Consider the following 19,628-nt stretch of genomic DNA (forward strand, 5'->3'; position numbering starts at 1 on the left):
TCACGGACTTGGAAAATAGCAAGAAAATCCTTGCTAGCAGCATTTTTGTATCTACATTCATGTGTTCAACTTTGCCACTTGCCTGGGGCCTGTATGGTGTATGCAGGTCCCAGGTAAGTCCCAAAATCCTGCTAACTTCCCCAACCACCATTGCAACAAAATGTGGTCCCCTATCTGATGACATTCCCAAAGGAACCCCAAATCTTGGTATTATATGATTGAGCAAAGCTTTCACTACTACTTTTGCTGAGTTAATGCAACAGGGGAAAGTCTCAGGCCATCCACTGAAGGTGTCAGCCAGTACCAGTATATACCTGCATCCCTCTTTGCGTGGCATCTCAGCAAAATCTATTTGCCAATAATCTCCTGGGAGATCTCCTGTCTTTTTCACTCCTAACACAACTCTCTTGCTTGTGTCAGGGTTGTTTTTACAGCAGGTTTCACACTTGCTTGTTACAGATTGTACAATATTAGTCATTCCTCTCCCTATCACTACTTTCCTTAAATGTTTTAAAAGATTTTCTGTTCCCCAGTGGGTACTTTCATGCTCTCGTTGGGCTATTTCCTGAAGGATCAGGGGTGGAATTACGACTTGTCCTACCGGAATAACAGCCCAACCACCTTCTTTGATTTCAGCCTTAAGGAACTTAATTAATTTGTGATCCCTCTGATTGTATTTTGGGGTAAATGATGACAAATATATCTCTTTCTGTGGTACCACTGCAAAAACGCCTTTTTCTGCAATTCCTCTTGCTTTTTTGTCAGCAAAACAATTTCCCCATTCTGGGGCTGTTTTCCCTTTTTGATGACCCTTACAATGCATGGTAGCCACTTCCATAGGCTTCCAAATGCTCTGTAAAAGTGCAAGAATTTGTTTAGCATGCTTAACTTCATTACCTTGAGCAGTCAGCAGGCCATGTTCCTTCCAAATAGCTCTATGGGCATGAACAACACTGAAGGCATATTTGGAATCAGTCCATATGTTCACCTTCTTCCCCTCGCTCAGTTCTAGAGCTCTCGTTAGTGCAATGAGTTCAGCTTTCTGTGATGACACATCTGGAGGCAAGGCTTTTGCCTCAATGATTTTATCTGAGGTGGTTACGGAGTAACCGGTCATCTTCCTACCGTTTCTCATGAAGCTGCTCCCATCAGTGTACAATTCCCAGTCTGGATCCTTCAAAGGAACATCTTTCAGGTCTGGTCTGCTGGAATAAGTTTCCTCTATTGTCTGCAAACAATCATGCTCAGGCACACTGTCAGGTAACGTGGATGATAAAAACATTGCAGGATTTACCACAGAAGTTGTCTTTAGAGTAACATCATCCTGTTCTAATAACACAGATTGGTATTTGAGCATTCTGCTAGGGGAGAGCCAGTGTCCCCCCTTTTGCTCCAGCACATTTATCACTGCATGGGGTACATACACGACAATGTGCTGCCCAAGGGTGAATTTACGGGCCTCCTGTATCAGAAGGACTGTTGCTGCCACAGCTTTCAAGCATCCTGGCCAACCCTGGGCTACATTGTCTAGTTGTTTTGAGAAATAGGCCATAGCTCTTCGCTGGTCTCCAAGGTGCTGTGCCAGTACCCCCAGAGCAACATTCAGTCGCTCATGTGTTGTCTTGGGGTGACTCATGATGTGTTTCCCATATCGCTGCCCTATGCTCAGAAATTAACTTTGTGCCTTTCTATGCCTCTAAACTGAGCCTGAGAGGGGGAAGGAAAAACTGAGCAAAACTTTTTCAAAGCAGTTTGAAGCTTGTTCAAGGTCACACATAGATAGCAACTTTTTTTTTCCCAGCTGCAGCAGGGGAGCAAGGAAGCACCCGGCTTGCTGCTCCTGGGTCAGTTTGTGGCCAGTTGTTCAGTTCCTTTTTTCTCCAGAGAGAGACTGAGAGTTGAACTTTTGTTTTCCTTCCCTGGAATTTCAGATTTTCTCCCTTTTCTACTGGACTACTTTAATATCAGAGCACATCAGGAGGACTTTCCACCTAGCGCAGAGGGCCTGGCCCTGGGCCAAGTCCCAGCTCCGAGGTAACCAAAGGGAGGACTCTAACACTTTCCAAGGTTTTTTCTCCACAGCGAGAGATTTTATTATTTAGCATTATTTTCCTTTTTCTGTGTGTTTGTTAAATAAATAGTTTTTATCTGTTTCACTTTCCTTTGAGGAAAATTTATTTTTCCTGAACCTGGTGGGGGAGGGGTTGTGACTTGCCTTCTCTCAGAGGATATATTTCTAAATTTGGCCAAACTGGCACATGTGTAAAGAGTTTAAAAGGTTTAGTCAAATCCTGCAGCCCCAGAGCTGGGGCTGATATCAAGGAATGTTTCAGCTGTTTAAATGCAGCCCTAGCATTCTCTGTCTACATGTGTCGATGTCCACGGAAAATTTCCAGGCCCAGGTGTACTACTGTTTCCCTGGCAACCACTGCTTTCTCTTTCGAGACCTGATACCCACTTTTACCTAAAAAGTTCAACAGACTTACAGTGAGCTGGATGCAGTCATCTCTCATCTTGGCCACTATCAAGATGTCAGCAACATACTGGAGAACTGCTCTTCCTGGTTCTTGTTTCCTCCAGTCCTCCAGCTCCTTTGCCAGCTGGTTTCCGAATATGGTTGGGCTGTTTTTGAATCCTTGTGGTAAAACTGTCCAGGTGAGCTGGGTCTTTCTCCCTGTTTCAGGATTCTCCCACTCAAAAGCAAAGAGTTCTTGGCTATTCTTATGCACAGGAATGCAGAAAAAGGCATCCTTGAGATCTAAAACAGTGAACCACCCTAATTCATTTGTTAGTGTTGTCAAAAGTGTGTAAGGATTCGCTACCACTGGGTGTATGGCCTCTGCTATTTTATTAATTTCCCTCAAATCCTGTACCAACCTGTAGCTTTTACCATCAGCTTTCTTTACTGGCAAGATTGGTGTGTTGCACCTGGATTCACATTTCACTAATAACCCAAATTTGAGAAACTTTTCAATCACAGGTACCAATCCCTTGCGAGCTTCTAATTTCAGAGGATATTGTCTTTGCCTTACTGGTGTAGTCCCTGCTTTGAGTGTGATACTCACAGGTTCAGCTTTTTTGGATCTCCCAGGAGAATCATTGGCCCACTCTATTTGAATGACAGCCTCTTCAACTTCTTTGGGAATTTTTCCATGGCATTCCTGTACAAGTATAGCAGCTGCTTCGATAATTTTAGATTCTGGGATTATAACTTTCACTCCCTCCTCCTTGGCAAACTTAATTTCTGCTTCCAATTTTTCCAGTAAATCTCTGCCCAATAATGGCATTGGGGAATTTGGCATATACAGGAACTGGTGAGTGACCCAGTGTTTTCCCAATTTAAATTTTAAAGGTTGGAAAAAAGGCCTTGTTTCACTTACCCCTGTAGCTCCAATCACATCCACAGTGTCTTGACTCAGTTTACCTTTTAAAGTATTTAACACAGAATACGTTATTAACTCAACAACCACCCATTTCTGGTATCGCTTCAGCTTTTCCATTTGTTCTGGGACATTGGGATTCCAGCCAGGGTTTGCTAGGGGATAGATGTCATTAACTGATCCTTGGAGACTCCCAGTTGCAATTTGAGTTTCTATAGCAGATATAGCAGCTTTGTTGACAATTTCTCTCTCTGTTTTATCCAATAATTCATCTAGCATAACATTTAGATCACCCCAATCTGGGTTTGGGGATTTTATGGCCATTTCCCCACACATAGCTACTCTCTCCAGCTTGTCCCTGTACTTCCTAATTGAGTTTTTCCACTGCTGTAATTCTCCGAGAGAAAATGGTGCCTTTATATAAGTGAATCCTTGATTTCCCACAGCCTGTGTCAGAGATGCTTCTAATGCAGGTTTTTCCTCCCCCCCTTTATCTGCTTCTGACCTTGTGTGTTTAGCGACAGGACTGACTGCTTTCATGGCTTCTCAGGCTATCCTCCCCCTTCTTCTACCACCCTCTCCGTGGGAATCATCTGTATTGGAATCATCCCTTTAGCTTTTAATTGAAATTGGTTCATTGTTGGAAAGATTGTTCCAGCCGAATGTTGATCAGAGACTGTCTCTCTTTTTGCGGCAGTGGAGGGGTAGGAAGGCAGGGGCTGCAAGCAGGTTCTCCCCTCCCTAGCTCCGCCATCCTGTCTGCCCTCAGCTTTAACATTGCCTGCGCCGCAGGGTGGGGAGAACAACTGGCTCCTCCTGTCTCTAGTTCAGAAACACTCAGTTCGCTGCACTGGGGTAAGTACTCGGAGCCGCCTGTGCCCATTTCTGCCTTCACTTCCGTGTTTGGGGAACTCGGGGAAAGGCGGCCAGACTGCCCCTTCCCCTCCCCCATCCTCGCCTCTGGAAAAGTCAGGGGGTGGTGGCATGTCTGCCTCTCTCCCACCTCCGTGCCCACCCTCCGCCCCTGATGAGACTGGCAGGGGGAAGGCCCCGCACCGCTCCTCTGGCTTGGAGCTGGCCACTTGCTTCCTCCTCTGCCCCTGCTCGGACAGCGCCACTGGCGGCGCTGCCGCTCCTCCATCCCGCACTTGTGCAGGCTGCCCCGGCAGTTGAACAGGGTTGGGAGACCCCCCCCCCCATCACACAAAGTTGGGCCCATCATATCTAGATCTGTCATATCGATCTCTCTGTTCGTATTCGTATGTGAGCTAGCTTCCTGCAACTTTTTCTTTCCCTTTCTCCTCCTCAAAGTCACTTCCATATTACTTCTGTCTACTACATATGCTTCTTCCCTGTTCAGATACATAGTAAAAAGTTCTGCATATCTTAGTTCATCAAACCTACATAATGATCTCAGTTCTACCATCAGGTCAGTAATGATGTCATTTTCCAAGCTACCAAAGTGAGGCCAATTTTCCTGACTTAACTTTAAAGTTGGCCAAACTCGTGTTGACAACCTGATCAATTCTCGGGTGTCCAAAGTAGTTTTTTGCCCTGTCAGCCATTTCCAGTGTTTTATTATCAACTCTAATGGGCTGTTAGGAGGGATTTTCTCATTTTCATCTGAAAAAACACCACTCATGTTTGCTCACAGACAGGAAAACTCTTCCAGAGGGAAGCTTTTAACTCCAGAATTCAGACTGCAATCTGGCCTTGGAATTCTGACTTCCCGGGCAGTTTATCTAGCTTACTACACAAACACTTCAAAACAGCACTTTAAAATACTGAAAAGCAACTAGTTTTGGCAAACAGTAAATGCTCGCACACAAAAATCTGGTCTCAACAGGATTCGAGCCCACAGCCTCCTGACATCCCAACCAACCTCTCAAACCTCTGAGCCACTCCTGCAGCTGTGTTGAGTGCAGCCTCTGGGCTGTTGTGGACTCCATGGCAGGTGTCCCCTCCTTTCCACAGTTTGAAGGGGAAAGGTTTAACCTTTCCCCTTTCATGGGCCTCTCTGCCCCCAACCTTTCCACCTCCCTTGGAGATCTTCCCCAATGCTAGCACAATATCGGTCCCCTTTTTAACTCACCTTCCTTTCTATGCTTCTGCCTTTCCGTGCTGGGTCCTAAAGTCCTGGTCACAGTCCTGGATCGTCGCTCTGGCCCCTTTGTAATTTGTCGGCAGAGAGAGGGGCAAAGCAAGATATGTTTCAACCCAAGACTGTGAGTTTAAATGTCTTTAGGGTCCCATCTGGGTCACCAGCAACTGATGCCTTTTCCTGGTCTTAAAATCAAGAGTCAAACATGGTTAGAAGGGGAAAAAGGGATTTTACCTTGGTATTTATTTTAAGGATCCTTAGGTGCACCACGTCCAGGTCAAATGCACCCCAATGCACACCACACCAGCACACCCCCAAAAGATCTGGTATAACATTATAGGTCTTACTAATTAGCATATCTATCAAAAATTCCCCAATGAGAGGCTTGAATGAGCTCCCTCCTCCCCAAGGAACCTTCCCCTGCATGGTTCTATCTTAGTTTACAGAATGTGTTCTGGAGAGGACCTTGGGGTCTGGGGCACACTATCCTCTACCTATGAAGCTTCTAAAATGTTTAGTCTCTCAGCTTGACAAACAAGTCCAAGAATGTAGGCAAAAAGCACTAAGAATACAGAAGTTGTAAAAAGGTATAACAGGGGTATAAAAGAAAAGGCAAAAAATCTTCATGGCATCACCCTTATTATCGGTGCATCTTACACTCAGTCCCTTTACAGTGAGGCCACAGATCATACAGGAGGTTGGGATGAAGACATAGGGGTTTCTTTCTGCCACTCCTCGTTCCTTACCCTTATCTTCCACTGCTCTTTCCTTCTACTCATTTCCTCTGCTGTGGCATGGGTTCCTCTACAGGCTGCAGTCCCTTCAGGGATGTACCTGCTCCAGTGTGGTTTCCCCTACTGCTCTGGCCTTGTTTCTTTTCTCCCTTGATATTTATTGCCTTTTTAAAAATGCGTTTTCATAGAGGCACCACAAACTTCTCTGGCTCAGCTTTGGCCTGTGATGGTTCCATTGTTAAGGGGATTGGAACCAGCTGTGACCAGCATAGGATAGAATTTGACCTCCTTCCATAGATATCACCCCTGCAGGGCCTGCCCCCCTGGCACCTAAAGCCTTGCCATTTATACCCAATACATTAATTTAAAAGGAACCCTATAAAACAACCCAAAACAAAAAATCCTCCACATTTATTTTTAGAAATAAAAAATAATAGAATCAAAATATTAATTACGAGCATACCAAGAAATATACTTATAAACTAAGATTTAATTTCTTGTTCTGCTTTATTAGAGTAACTGTTTTCTTCAGAACACAAGTGGCCAGAGAAACTGTGACATTTATTTAGATTGTTTTCATAAAAGCGAATCCAATGAGTTATTAAAAACTTTTGATCACAATAGATGTATTACAGGAAATTGCATATTCCATAGTTCTGTTTCCCACAAAAGTGTGCAGCATAGAGTGTTTGTGCTCTTTGTATTCCTATGTGGTGTTTTCATTGTAATTTGTTTTAAGATTAGCTGAGCTTAATCTTCCAATCATATCAGTTACATTAATGATTTCTTTATGATAACATAAAATTAACATGATGCACTTTTCTTCAAAGGCATGACCAAGGTTAAAGTAGGCAAGGAAGATTCTTCATCTGCTGAATTTGTAGAAAAAAGAAGAGCAGCATTAGAAAGGTACTGTATGTATCTAACTAAAACTTGTTTAACATCAAAAGGAATTTTAATTTACTGCATGGGGTTTGTAACTGGGATCTGAACCATCTGTACTTAGGTGGATTCTGGAGTCTGTATGCAGCTTCACAATTTTTGTGTAGAAATTGAATACTTTCCGTTAATAATAGGAAATATATGGGGAAAATTATAGTTACCTGTTTTCAAACAGGTCACTTGTTAAAACTGATGTTGCAGAGATCTGGTAAGAAAAACTTTCTTCAACTTACTTAAACATTGTAATTTTAAGGCATTAAATACCTTCAGTGAAGCTATTTTATATAAAATTGACTGTTGGGCAGGGGGAAGGATGAAAGAAACCTTTAGTCAATTGAAACTATAGAATAGTGGAATCATAGAATGGTTGGAAGGGACCTTAAAGATCATCAAGTTCTACCCTCCCTGCCATGAGCAGGGACACCTTTCACTAGACCAGGTTGCTCGAAACCCCATCCAGCCTGGCCTTGAACACCTCCAGGGATGGGGCATTGTCGTGAGCAGAGTGGGAGCTTCAGACAAAGTTTGTTAGAGAAACCTTTCTGTTGAGTCACAAGGTACAGAAAGGATCCCCTTGCATTCTAAACTCCTCAGAGAGGAGTCTGGGTGTGGCTGGATCCAATCCTAGTCCCAGACCTGGTCAACGGTTTATGTCTAAAAGATTGTATAGGTGTAATTGAACCTTTATACAACTTTGTTCCACAGGATTAAGGATGCCAAACCAGATATATTTATATAAAAATCATTCGTTTATTATGATAATGTTTAGACAAAAGATCTTAATCAGAATTATTTAGTACACAGTATAGGTAGCTATAACTACTAGTATAGTATACTGCAGTATTTTTAAAGCAATATTAAAGCAATTATATTAAAGCTAGCAAAAAGAATTATTAAATGGAGATTGATGTTGCTCACCCATACCTAGGGACTGTGGGCAAATCTCTTTCACTCACCCTCGAGGAGTAACCTTGAGGGATGTCCCTACTCAAGGGACGAATCTCCACACACAGTCCAAGAAGAGGTATATTAGAAGACCCTGTCGTTAAAAAGTGGGATTGGGCTTTTATAGTATAAAGTACTGGACTGTCAGTCATTAGTCTCCAGGCCATCTGTGTCAGCTCAGCAACTTTAGATAAGTTTTCAGTAGTATCACTTGTTTGCTCCTTTATCAGGTACTTTGCCAGGTCTGCCATATCTTCACCTCACTATCAGGATGTTTACCTTTGGAATTGATGAGTCAGGCTAGTTTCAGCATTCTTCAACACCAAAAGCAGCATGAACCCCCTTCTCCTTTCACCACAGGTAGCTTTGCAAAAAGGGTATTATTTGAATTATTTAGCCCTCACTCCAGGCAGAGCATCCTGCTACAGGGGCTTCCATAAAAGTGCAGTCTCTCACAAATGGGCAGTTCTTCATTTTCCCAATCCTGCCTTTCCCTTTGTAGCGGGTTCAGTTCGTGAACCAGGCAGAAACACCAATTAAGTGTAGAGTTTTGGTTCAAAATATCTATTGCTTACTTATTTTCATTCTGTGAGATAAGAATTAGGAGAAAACAAAGCAGGCACAAAACTTAAAAGAATATAAAGAAGTTTATTAACAGACCTAAAAGAAAGAAAAAAAGTCAGACTAAAACTTCAGAGCACTTCTCCTCCCCCCACCTTTCTCCCTTCTCCCACTGACAATGTAAAAAGACAATCCTTGAGATTTTCAGTCAGTTTACCGCCTCTGTAATAATCTCTTTTTTCAGTTCACTTAGGGAGAGGAGTCTCTCTTGCTCATGCTATGGAGACATCTCCACAAGAAACAGTTCTCTCATGGCTTCAGTGTCACAGGGAGACAGCTGCCTGGGTTGGTTCTCTGCTCACATGTGAAAGTCCCTTCCCTCGACTTACAGCTTTCCCCACAACTGCTTTTGAGGGTCCAATCTTGAGCTAATGGGGTACTATTTTAAGGTTGAGCTGTTCAGAAGCAAAAGGTTCTCTTCACCTATCTCTGGCAGCATGTTCATCTCTAGGAACAGAGGTCTTCTTCCCTGGGAGCAAGGGTCCTCATCACTTTCATCTCTCTGTTCAAGCTTCTCATCAAATCACAGCTACTTCAACATTTACTTATTTCAGCACAGGTACTTTTGCTCACAAGTGCAGTTTGAACACTCCACCCCCCATGCTTTCATGAAATTACAACAGGTACTCTGATGTATCATAGTCAATCACCATAGCTTTACAACAGAATTTCAACTTCTAGGTTTGAAGCATCTTGTCTTTCTCCTCTCTCGGGGTTTCAGTTTTTCCTTCTTTACTGACTTTGGTGTCTTTATGGTGTTTTCTTCACGTGCCTTCACCTTTCCTCTTCCTCTGACTTGGGAGAGGATTGATGTCTGCAGGCTTCATCTGTTCTGGAGAAAACTTACAACACTAAAAGAGTTAATCTCACCCAGGCCTTGCAGCTGGAATTTGCCTTTTGCTGTTGGTCAACTAATTTCTGCCAGGTGGAGGACAGAGCTTGTTTCTGTGCGGCATTTTATTTCAGCAGCCTCACTGGGAGGGGCTGGCCGAGCCTCAGGGCCGCCTGCACGGAGCAGGGCCAAGGATGGAACAGGGCCGCATGGCTCCAGGGTGGCTGTCTTCCAGCCAGCCTGGCTTGCACTGAGTGGGGCTGCGCCAGGTGTCCAGCGAAGCAGAAGCGGCTGAGATCTCAGCCAAACCGCACCGCGGCTGACCCGGCCGGGCTGCACCAAGCAGGGCCCAGCCTGGCCCCGCTGGGCCACACAGGCCCCCCAGTTACCTGTCCGAAAGCCGGAAGCAAGAGAGCTTTCCCGGGCTTTGTTCATTCTTAAATGTGGATCACAGAGGTGTGTCAAGCTTTTTAAGTGGCTTAAAAATGTTGCCAATATTCAAACTAGCCAGTTGATTGGTTCTATTGGGTCTAGAGGAAGCTGTAAGCACCTCTTTGCAAAGAATCACTTCTGTGGCTGATGGAGCCCTCTTTAACTAAAAACCCAAACTAGGCTAAACAGTGACACCCTTCTGTGACTTGGGTGATGTAGCTGGAACACTCCCTGATGAAGACAGGCAAAAAAATAGTTTAGTACCTCATCCTTCTCCATGTTCATGGTAACCAAATTTCGCATTTCCTTCCAGAGAGGGTCTACGTTTTCCCTATTCCTTTTATCACCAGTATACCTACAGAAGCTTTTCTTGTTGCCCTTCATGTCCCTGGACAGATTTCATTCTATCAGGGTTTGGCTTTCCTAACCTGACCCCTGGCTGCTCAGACAATCCCTCTGAATTTCTCCCAGGCTACCTGTCCTTGCTTCCATTCTCTCTAGGCTTCCTTTTCATGTTTGAGTTTGTCCAGGAGCTCCTTGTTCAGCCATGCAGGCCTCCTGGCATTTTTGTCTGACTTCGTCTTTGTTGGGATGCATCACTCCTGAGCTTGGAGGAGGTGATCCTTGAATATTAACCAGCTTTCTTGGGCTTCTCTTCCCTCCAGGTCTTTATCCCATGGTACTCTACCAAGCAGATTCCTGAAGAGGCCAAAGTCTGCTCTCCTGTATAACAGCCTTCTGATGACTTATCGTGCATTAGCATAACTAGCTATGTTTTGGTGTAAGAGATAGCAGATCTCTGACATCCAGAAGTGGCATACAACTGGTATTGTTCACATACTTTTGCTGTGGAAAGGTGTTACAAGACTAGATTAGATCACTCAGATCTGATCTAGTAGTTAGTTTATTGAGTTCTAATCAGTAAATGTAGGTATGTAAGATATTTAATGAGTACAAATGGATTAGCAGTCAATGCTCTATGATCTACTACACTTAAAATTAGTATGGGATACAAAGACCATTGTGTAATCTTACTCTATGTATCTAAATGTTACATGCATGCAAAAAATGTCACTTCGCAACCCATTGATGCCTGGTGTTAGGTAGGGGATCTCTCAGCCTTGAGGGGTAACCTTGAGAGGCATCTCCACTCAAGGGGAGATCACTGTTACACAGCCAGCTGCTATGGAGGGAGAGCTCAATGGACCCTGATGGCTGCACATATTGGTAGCGTCAAGTGGTTGACTCGTAGTCAGATTTTGTGCTGCGTTCATGCAGTTTCAGGCACTTATCAGCCCTGTTTCCAGCTAATCCAGTTTTGTGGCTTTGGTGCAGTAGGATTAACTTTGGATAGGCCTACTTGTTGAGCATCTGCCTGCACCAAAGTTCAGTTAGTTCAAACAGGAAGAGTGTACCCATCATATTCTCTACCCTGTGACTACAGTCAATCCATTTTACTTCCCAGAGTGGTGGTATGGTCATTTCTTGCCTCTGTGCCATAAATAAAGGGTGCTAAAGACATCACCTTTTTGATAGGCTGGTAAAAAAATTAAAATATCAGATTCTCTGATTCTTTAATATCAACATGGGCACTCATAGCTATTATACATTGAGATAAGCTCTGCAATTTGATATATAAACAAAGGGTTAACAATAACCACAAAAATACAAAGATTAACAAGACTACAATGGGGTCTAACATCAAATTCAAAGCTCCAGTTGCTGTTGGTGACCATCCAAGTAGAGTTTCCCACCAGTGACGTTCTCCACTATCTTCACTCTTTCTAGGACATGGTGTATCTCATCTGTGCCATGATGGACAGTAATTAGGGTTCTTTGTCCTTTTTTTTGAACTCATTTTAGCAATTGACACAGGTCTTCCTGCTGCCACGGATTTCTTACCAATGTGAGATTGATTCCAATAGGGGTAGGTAATAAATCTTGATACAATGTATAGTTAGATTGTAATAGTTGCTAGGTTGTGACAAGAGCTGAATGCTTAATGGCATCCCATAATTTCACTAAAATTGAAAATACAGATATTTGCATATCTACAGTGGTGTTGTCTATAAATAGAAAATAACAAAGGGTTCTATCCTGCTTTAACCCTAGCTGGCAACTAAGCACCACACAGCCACTAACTCACTCTTCCCTGGTGGGATAGGGGAGAGAATCAGAAGAGTAAAAGGGAGAAAATTCATGGGTTGAGATAAAGATAGTTTAATAGGTAAAGCAAAAGCCACACACACATCAAAGCAAAACAAGGAATTAATTCACTGCTTCCCATGGGCAGGCAGGTGTTCAGCCAGCTTCAAGAAAGCAGGACTCCATCACACCTAATGGTGACTTGGGAAGACAAGCACTGTAACTCTGAATGTGCCCCCTTCCTTCTTCTTTCCCCAGGTTTATATGATGAGCATGACATCATATCATATGGAATTTTCCTTTGGTCCACCAGGATCAGCTGTCTTGGTTGTGTCCCCTCCCAACTTCCTGTGCACCCCCAGCCTACTCACTGGTGGTGATGCCTTAAAGAACCTAGAAATAAAACAACACACTTTTGAGATAATATTATTATAGGATGTAATATAAAGGCTGGTCTTTATCGGAGGCCTCCAAGGGGCAGATATGGAAAATACCCAAAATACCCACCCCCGGATGGGGTGAATACAGTTTTATAAGTTTAGCAAATTAGCATAATTGACAAAAATCACCAATTAGGAGCACAAGTGGTAAGGCAATTCCCCCCAGTTCAACCCTCTCTGAATCCCACCCCCCCTTTATATAGGGACTAAACATTGTTTATAAAAATGTATCTTGAAGAGCTGTTTTCATTCTTGGTTCCCAGGAAGAACCAAGATAGGATAGTGTTGGGGTCTCCCCCCCCCCGCCATGTGGTCCTGGGAGAGGGGCCCTGGGGGGGAGACATGGGGTTTCCCTCGCCCCTGATCAGCCTCATTTCCCATTGGCTGTTTTGTGTTCCCCTGAGCGGGCAGGGACCCTCGGGTCCCGTGATTGCGACAGTTGCTCGGCAGAACCTGGCCATGCGGCTGGAGAAATAAACATCTCTGAAACATCTATCAAGAATCAGTCCATATATATTTCTTTTCCACAGGCCTCGTTGATTTGATACGCATGTTGCAGTATCTGCACTGTAACAGGATAGGAGCTTTGTACCCCCCGGGGCTTGGAGCTCTGGAATGGGTTTTGTCCTTTTGCCTATCAGGGTAGTGAAAAGGTAGGGAAAAGTACTTGGACTCAGGGTTGGCAGGCAGGCAGCTATGAATACAATAATAGGCTACAGAGCTACAAATATGTGTGTAAAGAATATAGAAAATATAAAAGCAAAAATCATTCTGGCAACAGTGGGGGTGGCGTGAGAAGCAGAAAAGGCCTTGGATCTGTGTAAGCCCTGCTCAACAATAAGGAAAACATCTATTATCAACACTGTTTCCAGCACAAATCCAAAATATAGCCCCATACAAGATAGTGTAAAGAAAATTAACTGTATCCCAGTCAAAACCAGCACATTCTCTCGTACAAACACATCTATTTCCAACATATACCAGTACAGTTTAAGGACTTCATCAGGATGTATTTCAAAATAACAAACATTTTGTTCAGTGTCAAGACAAATGTCTTGGGCCTTAATGGTGTTGCTTTCACAAATAAATCCTTGTTGTTTCTGTAAAACACGTCAACATCATCAGTGTGACATTTGTTCCCATTTTGTTGGTCCCATACTCTCTGTCCAAACAGATATAGTTCCATGGTGATTTACTCCTAGTGCAAGGATTGGGTATATAGTATTGTCAGAGTTTAGCAAAGCATAGTCCCGGAAGGGATGTCCTTGCTAAGGGGTGCTTACAGCTTCCTCTGGGACCTGATAGAACCTATCAGCTGGCCAGTTTGAATATGGACAATTCTTTAAGCCACTTATAGTTGTGACCGCCTCTGTGATACACACTTAAGAATAGACAAACTCCCCCCCAAGCTCTCTAGTTTTCGGTGCTGGGACAGGTGGCTGCGGGGCCCCGTGCGGGGGCCATGGGCCTGGCCCAGGCCCTGCTCAGGCCAGGCCGGGCCGGGCCACGGCCATCCTGGAGCCGATGGCCCTGTTCCACCCGCAGAACCCCCCCCCCCCCCAGCACTGCTGTGGGCAGCTGGAGCGGCTCGGCTCCCCCCTCCCTCCACTGTGATAGGCCACATTCCAGTTGCAAGGCCTAGGTGAGATTTACCCTCTTAGTGCTGTGAAGAGCTGAAAACATGAGGGAAGAGAAAGAGGAGATGCTTAAAGCTGAAATTCTGTTGTGAAGCTATGATATGTCAGAGTACCCATTGTAATTTCATGAAGATATGGGGGGTGGAGTGTTCAGTTCAACTTGTAAGCAAAAGCACCTGTGCTGAGATAGGCAGATGCGGATGCAGCTGGAATTTCATGAGAAGTTTGAACAGGGAGAGATGGAAGCGATGAGGACTTTGGCTCCAAATGGGAAAGGAGAAAACCTCAGTTCCTAGAGATGCTCCCAAAGATTTCTTAGAGATGAAATGCTCCCAGAGATGGGTGAAGAGAACTTTTGTTTCTGAACGGCTCAACCTTAAAATTGTACCCCAAAAAACTTCAAGAGTGGACCCTCGAAAGCAGTTGCGGGAAAAGCTGCAAGTTGGGGGAAGGGACTTGCATGCGAGCAGAGAGACTCCTCTTTCTAAATGGACTGAACAAGGTTGTTATGGAAGTGATAAACAGACTGAACATCTCAAGGGTTGTCTTTTTACATTGTCAGTGGGAGAAGGGAGGAAGGTGGGGGGAGGAGGAGAGTTCTGAAGGTGTGGTATGATTTTTTTTCCTCTTTAGGTCTGTTAATAAACTTCTTTATATTCTTTCAAGTTTGGTGCCTGCTTTGCATTTCTCCTAATTCTTATCTCACAGAAAATAAACAGTAATGAGTATTTTGGACCAAACCACTATAAGTATATACCAAAGCATTGCGTATTTATAATAACAAAAGCTATGGCTTTACTTTTGGTAGGGTCATAAGTGAAGTTGATTAGATACCACTAAGACTGTAAATCCTTTTCAAATTGAGTTGCATTTTCCCAAAGTAACTTTTGAATCTCAGTGGGTAATGTGCCCTCATTGCCTTCCTTTATAATTGCTGCTATAGTTGATTGCACCCATAAGTGAGCTTGCATACTGGTAAGAGCTAGAGAAACATTCTTCTGGGTGATGCCAAGTGTGTCTACAACTAGTTGGTGATCCTTCTCATTCATTCTTTCCCATTTAGGCAATATATCAGCTAAGAGCCATTGACTAGTTCCTAGTGCCAGCAAAGAAGATCTTAACAGATGTTCCAATTTATATTAATCACTTGTTTCCAAGCTTAATTTGTTTACCAAAACTTCAGCATCTATGCTGTTTAATACTCCTAATCCTGTTCCCAGGATGCCAATCACATCTCTCCTTGCTTGTTTTGTAGAGGTGATGGTTTGCTCATGCAACCATGCTGACCACCCTGTATGAGATGTATTTAGGAATGGTGAGCAGGTGGGTTTAATTGCAGAGATATTAACCTGCATTGATAGTTCCACTTACTCGAGGAACAATGATGGATTAAACAGCACTTGTTGCTACTCTGTATATTTAATAGCATAGAGTCCAACTTCAGAAACCTGGGGGGATAAGGTTTCAACAGTCTTATCAGGGGTCTCAGAGATAGTAGGATGCATTGTGGACAGATTGTTCTCTTTTTTCTATCTGATTCACTATTTTTATAGTTAAGAGGGTGTTTCTGTTTGTGTAGTCTAATAAAGATGGTTCTGCATTGTGGGACAAAAAAGTGACAGTTCCACCTTTTCAGATTTTAGCCACTTACTGTATTGTTGACTAATGATCGGCTTTGTTAATTTTTTTGTTGTATTCCCCAATATTCCTGTATTCCCAACAATCTTAAACGTATGATTTAGAAAGTACTGCAGTTACCATATTGATTAGTACAAATAAAAGAATTGTGAGCTTCCACCCCATGCGTTGGACTTGTCAATGTATAAACTGGATCTGATTCATATTGGAGATGGTTAGTCTTGTGGCAAAGATAAGTATTCTTCCAGTGTTTGACCATCTTCAGGGAAGGTGTTTTGATATTGTCACCAGTTCTGTTCCTGGAAAGGGAAATAAAAATAACACAAGTCTCATCAGGGAGACTGGACTGGATACCCTTTCTAGTGAGTGCCTAGGGTATATCCAGCCAGAGCTAATATGATGTTTTTGTTTTGTACAGTGCTTGCCAAATGGTAGCAGCAGCTTGTCCAACAATTCAGCAAGAGCTGCATGAGTTATAGTGGGTGAATGTTTATAGCCATGAGGAAGTCTGTTAAAAGTAAATTGAATCCTATCATAGGTTGTTGGAGGTTAAGATTGTTCTTTTTTTTTTTTTCTCTCAGGCAATTTTTTCCCCATCTGTTGCCTCAGAGATAATAACTACTGGTACTTAACAGAGACAAAAGAAGTGGCTAAGGTGAGGGGAAGGGTGCAGCTGACTCTTGTAGCTTAGGGGCTTTCTTTTGGAAGGGCAGAGATACCTCGAGATTTTGGCTGGGGGGTGAGGAGCTGGGCTCGGCTCCATTCTGTCTTGCTCTCGGGATCGAAGGAGAGACAGGCTGTGGTTTCTGTGGGAAGAATTCGCCACCGCTGTGGAGTCCCGTCTCCTACTGCCTTCTCCTACCGTGAGTGAGGCTCTGCTCGTAAGAGCCGCTGTTGCACTGGGACCTTATTAACACCCTACCTCACTGGAAAGGACCCTCACCATCTACTCAGGCGCCTCACGGGAAAACTTGAGACCCTGAGCCCCCTCCAAGGGAGTGTCTCCTGGCTGCCTTCGGGAGCCCGGATGCTGCTGCCCAGCCCCGCCATTTTTTCTGCCATTGCTCCAGGTTTTTTGCTACACTGTAACTGAGCATCCCATGCCTGCTGGGACACCCCCCGGCTCCTGCTACAGCTGCAGAGTTTCTGCTACATGTCGTTTGCTACCCTGGGTATGCCTGCCTCTGCCATTCCAGCCGCTGCTCTGAGGTTCCTGCTACAGCTCCTTTCGCTATCCAGAGGGGCACCGGGACCAACTGCCCCTGTAAGGTTGTAAAGAAAGCATTAACCTAATGGAGAAGGCAGCTGAGCTTGCACCACAGCACCCCCTGCAGTCATGGGGGGAATCATGGCACCTACCCTGCCAGCTGTGACCGTAACTACACCAAAGGGGAAAGGGCTTGACAGCCGAGAGAAGGCAGTTACTGGGTTTCTGGTTTTGTTTGTTGTTGCTGCCATTGTTGTTGCTTGTTTGCCTTGTTATCCATATACAGACTAGTAAAGAACTGTTATTCCTTTTCCCATATCTTTGCCTGAAAGCCCCTTAATTTCATAGTTATAATAATTTGGAGGGAAAGGGGTCATACTCTCCATTTCAAGGGAGGTTCCCACCTTCCTTGGCAGACATCTGTCTTTCAAACCAAGACAGAGGTAAAAGCAAATCTTTCCTTATGTTCCTCCTGTAGCAGCACCATAAAGAATGCATCTTTTACATCTGGTACTTCCATTGAGGGGTGAACAGCTGCCTGAAGGGTGACAGTTAATGTAGCAATGTTCAGGATGGCAGTCATGAGAGTGTTACCAAAAATTCAGTAAAATAAAAAAACTCCCTAACACCAATGTAGCATTTAAAAGCAGGCATTCTTTACTCAGCTGGATGAACGAGGGGATAGCTCCTCCTAAATTCACGCATGCTGAGTACAGGAAAGTTTCTGTTTATATAATGTATTTTACATACATATTCATTGATTTGCCCAGAATAAACATACATATAATAATCATTTCCCCAAAATCATTAACATCTGAGTCAAGAGGTATTGCAGAAAAAGACATCCTTAAAATAGAGCACCATGAACCATTTTTATGCCCTTTTCAGTGTTGTCAAGAGTGTGTACGGATTAGCTACTATTAGATGAATATCAGGTACTTTTTATTAATGGCCCTTAAATCTTGTACTAATCTATATTCCCTATTTTGCTTTTTAACTGGTAATATCAGTGTGTTATATTCTGATTCACACTCTTTCAATAACCTATACTCTAAAAATTTTTCTATAAACTTCTCCAACTTTTTCCTTGCCTCCTAAATAGGATATTGTTTTTGCTTTACCAGTCTGGCTTCAGGTTTGAGAGTAATCCTCACTGGTTTGGCCACCTTTGATCATCCAGGCATCTCAGTTGCCCACACCAGTGGGGTTACAGCATTCTCTACCTCCTTTGAGATTTTTTCCAACTCATTTGATTCCTGTAACATAAATATCTTTGCCCTGACAGTTTTGGGTTCTGGTATTTGAATTTGTATTTCCCCATCCCAGAAAGTTATTTGAGCATCCAATTTTCCCAATAAATCTTTCCCCAGCAAGGGGATTGGGCATTCAGGCATATATAATTTGGTGTGCCCTCCACTGTTTTCTTAATTCAAATAGTAATGGTTGTAAAAAAGGCCTGGTCTCTTTCCTCCTGTCATAGGTTTGCAAGCATAGTCCTGGAAGGGGTGTCCTTGCTAAGGGGTGCTTACAGTTTCCTCTGGGACCTGATAGAACCTATCAGCTGGCCAGTTTGAATATGGACAATTATTTAAGCCACTTAAAGTTGTGACTGCCTCTGTGATACACACTTAAGAATAGACAAACTCCCCCCCAAGCTCTCTCTCGTTTTCGGTGCTGGGACAGGTGGCTGCGGAGCCTGTGTGGGGGCCAGCAGGCCTGGCCAGGCCCTGCTTGGGCCAGGCTGGGCCGGGCCACGGCCATCCTGAAGCCATGGGCCTGTTCCAGTCATGGAACCCCCCCCCCCCCCCCGCCCCCACTGCCTTGCCGTGGGCGGCCGGAGCGGCTTGGGTCTCCCCCCTCTCCACTTCGATAAGAAAAATTCAACATTCCAGCTGCAAAGCTGCAAGGCTGAGGTGAGATTAACCCTTTTATTGCTGTGAAGAGCTGAAAACCTGAGGAAAGAGAAAGAGGAGGTGCTTAAAGCTGAAATTCTGTTGTGAAGCTATGATATGTCAGAGTATCCCATTGTAATTTCATGAAGATATGGGGGGTGGAGTGTTCAACTCGTAAGCAATAGGCAGCTGTAATATCATGAGAAGTTTGGGCAAGGAATACCCATAAGACTTACCCATAAGACTTACAATTTCCAAGCTAAGTTTTCCTCTGTATGTATTCAGTGCTGAATAATTTGCTTCTGTATCAATTTAAAAACTGCACCTTTTCATACCCCAGCAATAATGTAACCAGGGGCTCAGCTGACGATGATTCCCCTGGTCCCCTTCAGGGGAATCCTTCATTTTCACTTAAGGTCTTGAGCTTGATGGTTTGAAGAACCAGGTCTAGGTTTCCTGTCTGATTTCCCCTGGCTTGGGGGCACTCCCTTTTCCAATGTCCCCTTTCTTTACAAATTACCAAAGTATTCTTCAGCCACCAACTGTTGCAAAATGATTAGAGGATCAGGGGCATGGGTCATTGATAGAATTATGGGATCAATAAAAGAACTGTACAAGCAAAAGGCCTGCAAGCAAAGGTTAGTGTGAGAAACTGTCTCCATGAGAAAATCCCTGTACGAGA

The 19,628-nt window shown here is 43.8% G+C and overlaps 1 protein-coding gene across 4 annotated transcripts in view; it reads left to right on the plus strand.

Moving 5' to 3' along the window:
* The window catches only part of LOC138102902 (sorting nexin-2-like), a 173,330-nt gene that overhangs the window by 124,288 nt on the left and 29,414 nt on the right, over window positions 1-19,628 (plus strand). For all 4 annotated transcript variants that reach the window (XM_069000689.1, XM_069000690.1, XM_069000692.1 and 1 more), the window contains one exon: window positions 7,046-7,124. In XM_069000689.1, the coding sequence (XP_068856790.1) occupies window positions 7,046-7,124 (79 nt within the window). The remainder of the gene's footprint in view (window positions 1-7,045; window positions 7,125-19,628) is intronic.

This window comes from Aphelocoma coerulescens (genome assembly GCF_041296385.1).
Source record: "Aphelocoma coerulescens isolate FSJ_1873_10779 chromosome W unlocalized genomic scaffold, UR_Acoe_1.0 ChrW_unloc_scaf_4, whole genome shotgun sequence".
NCBI lineage: Eukaryota > Metazoa > Chordata > Aves > Passeriformes > Corvidae > Aphelocoma > Aphelocoma coerulescens.